General features: G+C 40.6%; 1 protein-coding gene across 3 annotated transcripts in view; it reads right to left on the bottom strand.

Annotated features, from left to right (window-relative positions):
* Positions 1-1,873: 1,873 nt before the first annotated feature.
* myo1b (myosin IB) overlaps positions 1,874-6,040 on the bottom strand; it is a 64,895-nt gene continuing 60,728 nt past the window's right edge. For all 3 annotated transcript variants that reach the window (XM_044365052.1, XM_044365053.1, XM_044365054.1), the window contains 5 exons: positions 5,670-5,776; positions 5,377-5,509; positions 4,819-4,971; positions 4,304-4,434; positions 1,874-4,204 (listed from right to left, as the gene is read on the bottom strand). In XM_044365052.1, the coding sequence (XP_044220987.1) occupies positions 4,072-4,204; positions 4,304-4,434; positions 4,819-4,971; positions 5,377-5,509; positions 5,670-5,776 (657 nt within the window). In that variant the 3' untranslated portion in view covers positions 1,874-4,071. The remainder of the gene's footprint in view (positions 4,205-4,303; positions 4,435-4,818; positions 4,972-5,376; positions 5,510-5,669; positions 5,777-6,040) is intronic.

Here is a 6,040-nt window from a genome sequence, read left to right as displayed (position 1 = left end):
GAGATATTACAGTAGGCCATGTAATCAGATTTAGGAAGTAAAAGGAAACCTAAATTGGGGTACCAGCACCAGCACCAATTAATGTAAAGGGTGATTATTCACAGTGACAAAGCTGCCACTCAGCAGTGGTTTGGATATCAAAATGTTATCTCAAGCCATACACATTTTCAAAAAATTGGGATTAGATTTCATCACACTGAGTGGTACAATTTAACAGTCACATCATCTACTCCTTTTGGATACTCAATGATAATTTCTGGGTCTCTACAAACCCATAACCAAACTTTGTTAGCTTGTTAGTGAGAGAGAGCGAGAGAGAGTATGAGAGAGAGAGAAAGAGAGAGAGAGAGTTGTGGCCAACAAATGTCCACCCACTCCATCTATTACTAGACAGGGAAGATTTCACGATCAAGATAGGAGGCACACCTGTGTGTGTGTGTGTGTGGTCTAGGTATTCCTCATGTTGTGGGAAAGTAATTCTGTTTGCACAGTCATGTTGTATGACTACATTTTTTTCTACATTGCATTTTTTGCCAGCAGCACTACAATCCACTTCAATTGATAGGATTTTGGACAGGATGTGAAATCCCAACAGGACAGTTCCCCAAGACATCCAGCTGTTTGCAGGCTCTCAGTCTGCCTACTCACTTTGCAACATATTGTATAAATGGTTCTGCAGGAAAACATTTATACAAAATTTTGGATCACAATAATATAATATCTAAAATATTAAAAAATATATTGAATGCCAATCTTATATGTATTATTAGAGTATGTTTTGTGCATTTATGTATTAGAGGACATTTAGGTATTAAAGCCAGTATCATGTCACTTCTCTAATGCAAGACATAGCTTTCTAGATTGGTAATAATCCATCAAAATGACAATTTACCTGTTGTACATCCTCCTTGCTTTCTTTTTTGTTTTTGTTGTAATACCATTTAAAATCCATGGGATGTCGCCAAAGATCACCAAATCTCTGAAGTAATATGATTCTACCTCCCACCCCTCTGAGAGATGATAAGCATGTTCACCTCTCATTAGAATCAAATTAATATCATTATGATCCTTCATTATAAAACTATGTCCTGTAAGTGCTAGTTCTTGTTTCCATCAAACCTAGAATGGTGGTACTTCATATTCAGGAAGGAACCATTATAATAATCTTTATTTTTTTTCCACAAGGACCTTGTCTCTCCAGAACTTACTTCCTGATGTGTTGCTTTGGCTTTGCAGGAGATGGGATTGTACATTGTATAGTTCCTTTGCACTCCCAGTGAGGGTTGAATATCCACGGGGAGGCTGGGACTCCTCCTTCCTTTCCCAGCCTTCCGAGTGGTGGGAACCGGGTACTGGGCAGCCCAAAATGGTATGCTATTTTTACCACTCTGGGCTCAATCTGAGGGCTGCTCCCTGGAGACCTGTTGCCGGCAGCGCTCCCCAAGCCGCGGAATTTAACCCAGGACAGCTCTCCCCAGATGTGATGGAAAACATCTGGCCAGCTGCTTGACTACAAGGCCTGCCTGCCCAGCCCCAATGCAACTAAGCCCCATAAGACTATTCAGTCCCAACCAACCCCCCTGTTGATACTGCTGATAAATAGCAACCAAGACCCTCTCAGGAATGTGAGATTTAATAATCTGTTGTACTATGTGGTTGATTTAGACTGTTGCTTGTACACTGTAGGTTAGATAAAAAGACTGTTCAAAAGGCTCTGTACATGGAAAATGCCCTGTAACATTGTGCATCTGTCATTCAGTATCAATTGAGGGTCAGAAATGTCCTTTATGGGTATGTGTGAATGGCTAAAATTAGTATCTCCGGAATAAATACTATAATAACAATGCAAAGAATGTCACAAACTCCCACAACATTTATTTATTACTGATCTTTATTTAATTTAAAAAAGATTACTTGTAAATGTTACATTGAGTTCTATTGAAACATTTCCATGTTCTGTCTCAGCACAGGTTTACATTAGGCACACAAGAATGCAGACATCATTTTTGCAGTTCTAGCCATTGTTCAAATACAAAACACAGAAGAGAGGAGAGGGGAGGGAGATGTCACCCTTAGCAAAATTGCATTTAAACTGTGCAGAGCCAAGGAACAAATACATCAAGACTGGCGTTAAGCTCAGTTGTTCCTGTGCAAGGGACAGGAACAACCGATTTCTCAAATCCCTATGTCGTATGTGACATGAAAAAATACAAAAAACAGCCACAAACCAAGGTACATCGGATTGCAAAACACGACTAGACCAAGTGTTATTCCCTCAGAGAAACCACTGGTTGACTTAGAAATCAGTACAAACTACCAGTACAACCAAATAAAGATTATAGTCAACATACCTGAAAATATAGCGCACTGTTGCTTCTTTGATAATCAAATTTGGCTTGTGTGTAAATATATACCGAGTACTCGAAAGGTGGAAAAGCTGTAATTGCTCAATTTCTTCTGATACATCAAAAATATCTATGGTCACGTGTGCTTAATATTTGGTCTTTCCCCCTTGAAAAATAAACATTAGGTCAGAGTGGGTCAAGCACTACAATAGCTCAAGCTGCAGTGGCAAAAACAGCTATTTCATAAACACAGCATTTAAAGTTAGGATACTAAAGAAACCCTTTGTCCATGCCAGGGCTACAGCCTAAAGCCTATGTACAGCTTGTGATGGCGACTTCTATTGGTGGTCACTACTGTTTAGCCAGGAAAAGAATAATCAAGAGAAAAAAAAACATTATTTATTGCACGCAAAAGAAATATCAATGTCAAGGGTTTCACTTTGCACCAGAGAAACTGAAAGCTTTAAAATCGGGTGAGGACATTACAAAGGGTCTGGGTACCTTTGCGTCTTGTGGTCGGGTATACTTCCACTGGAATGTCTGCACTGCCTTTGTCAGTATCCTTAATCAAGTCCCACATAATGCTTCTTTGATTCATACATGACATTCTACGTGTTACTGCCTTTGCAAAACATTGGATTCAGTTTACAATAACTCTTTAGAGATTAAATAAAGCTTGGAAATGGTCACAAACTGTACTGTGCTGTGCTAGTAGGGAATAATGGAAGTTGATCACATGTGCAGTGCTGTCAAAGATGACAAGAATCAGCCACTACAGGATGATATACCCCCCCTTTCAAAGAGTTTTGCTGGCAATCATATTGTCAATAACAGGAACTGAACAGGGTCCATCACCTATATGGTTTTTCTATGTCTGTATTTGTACACTGACACGTGACAAGTCATGGGACCTGTTCAATGGCACATAGGAATTGCGGATACAAAAAGTGGTTTTACAATAATATAGCAAATTACATTTGACTCCTCAACTGCCCGCTGTGCTTTTTTTTTTGTCAGAAAAAATATATAGAAAATAATACAACATACAATCAAATTCATTTTCAGGTCATCATCTTTTGGTTACACCGAGGTGAAGACAAGTGCAGTATTCTCTTCAGAGACACTAATTCTGACAGGCCGAGCCCAAAAGTTCCCCATCCGTCTCACATTTTAAGACAGAGATACTTAAAAATGGATCAGTCGAGGCCAGTTGAGGCTGGAGCTTGTCACAAGGTTCTTATAATAACAACATTATCTCAAAAGACTGATTCGACATACAGGCAGAACAATCATTATCAACATCACCATTGGTATACAAAAATCTCTTGTGCCCACGAGATTTTTTTTTTTCATCCGTCTTCAACTCTTTACCCCAGTTTTACAAAACACCATTGAAACATTTCACCAAATTTCTGTGGCATGCAACCCCGACAAGGGCTTTCTTTGCCAAAAAAGGTGGCACATGGTTACAGCTATAGTGGTGCCATGGTAACTCTGATAAGAAGAGACTGAAGGAAAAAACGAAAAACAAAATTAAAAAAAAAAAAAAAAAAAAAAAAATCGCAACAAGCTCAAATAACTGCACTGTCATTTTTGGGCCCATTGTGGGCACTGGGGTGATGGTTCTTGAGACCAGAGTTTTCGGAGTGGATGGTGGTTTGGTGTTTTAATCGTGCCCAATCTGAGCACTCAAGAACAGCACTGGAGAGGTGTTGAGGGGGAAGCTCTATGCTGTTGCGGGTACTGACACCTCCAGCAGGCGGTTGTTCTTACGCTTGCAGGACACGCTGTTGCCGTTCTTGGCGACTCCTTGGATGAATTTGACGCATACTTTGTCCTGCTTGAACTGCACCAGAAACCTGTTGTACAGAAAACATCATTGAACAGGATGCTGGTGGAAGATGCATATTAACACGTTTCAGCCTGAAAACTGAATAGCACTCTGCATGCTCTCTTACTCATCTGAGATGTCAACGTTGAGCTGCTCCCTGTCCGCAGCGGTGGAGCCGATGTGGTGGAGTTTGGTGATGATCTCAATCAGATGCTCGCTGCTGAGTAAGAAGTCTCCTTTGACGGCTGAGGCTGACCCCTACAGCAAAATAATGATGGAACGGGCATCAAAAACACAGATGCACAATTGACCACCATTTAACAACATTAGTGTCTAAGCAGACCTTAAAGGAATAGTGAAAAGATTGATACTACTTTTATGTTTAATACAGATAGAACAAACCAGATACTGGACAGAGCCAGGTTAGCTGTTTCACCTTTTTTCCAGTCTTTACGCTAAGCTCAGCTAATCCCTTACCCCCTCTGGCTCCATATTTTTTGCAAGGAGAGTGGTATTGATCTTCCAATCTAGCTCCCGGCAAAAAAGGGAATAAGTGTATCTCCCAAATTGTCGGACTATTCCTTTGACGTGATCTGAATCATAATTCCACTACAACTATAAATCACAACAGGTCTCCCTCACCTCCTTAAGTTTGAGAGCGAAGAAACCATCACTCTGTGTGCTGACTGACACGCTGGTGAGGTCCGGCAGAGGGACGCTGGCCTTCACCTGGCCTGTCTTCTGGTCAGCCAGGACAACGCTGTTCTTAGTCAGGAGGAAGATCCGAGCTGTACCCTGCGAATGAGAGCAGATCCAGTCCGTCAATCTGAAATTGTGCCTCTCACCTCCACGTTATGGCAAAAGGCAGATGTAAAGGCTGAAATTGTTTTTTTTTTGTTTGTTTTTTTTCTCTGTGGCAGGGTTAAGAGTAAGAAATAATACATCTATCCAAGAAATGTCCGCTATCTGCTGAAGCAAATATGATGTCAGTTGTTAGGATGTCAAAAAAGCATCAGATTGTTGTAAAGCTGGGTGAAATACACATCAAAACAACCTAATAGTTTTGTGCTCAACGAGGCTTGTGCCGAAAAGTGGAGCAAGACTCTAAACAGCAGGTCACGATGTGATCACAGCTTATATTTTTTTGACTTTTCAGCTCTTGTACAAACTAAATATTGTAGTGTGTGCCATCTTTCTTACCTTGCCATTGGCCCTGTTGATCTTGTTGACCACATCAGCCAGCAGAACCTTCTCCTCCACAGCACTGTTCAGTTTCTGGTACTTGGGGTTCTTGCGGATCTCCAGGTAGTCTCCTTTGAAGGGCTGGCTCACGCTGAGAGAGAACACAGAGTCAAAAAAGGAAGAGACTCACAAAACTCATTTAACTAATTCATCAGAAAGTGAGCTATTTCCCCCCATGTGTCCATACATATTATTCATATACACCTATGCCATGAAAGAAACAGAACTCTGCTCCAGTAGATTTCAGGTACCTGCTCGGGTAGAGAGCCTTTTTATCCTTGAAGATCTCACTTGCCTCCAGCTTCTCCTCATACACTGCCTTCTTCTCCTCTGTGAATGTGCTCCTGTATTTCTTACACTGAAAACACAAATGAAAAGTTCACATACAGGACTCTCGTTAATATTATTCATCTTGTAGTGTATTGCACATCCAATATTTTCTATTGTATTCAATGGATCTTGTCATGCATAGCTCATCTTAATCTATATATGTGTTTGATCAATCATTGACAGGATCACTGCTGGTACACGTTTATGATTTGACTACTTATGCGACTGGTTGTTGCAGCCTGAGGTTCTGGTACTTAATGCTATTTCATATCATAAGTTTAATATCTGACAA

This window comes from Thunnus albacares, chromosome 11 (genome assembly GCF_914725855.1).
Source record: "Thunnus albacares chromosome 11, fThuAlb1.1, whole genome shotgun sequence".
NCBI lineage: Eukaryota > Metazoa > Chordata > Actinopteri > Scombriformes > Scombridae > Thunnus > Thunnus albacares.
This window is presented reverse-complemented; position numbering and strand designations above follow the sequence as displayed.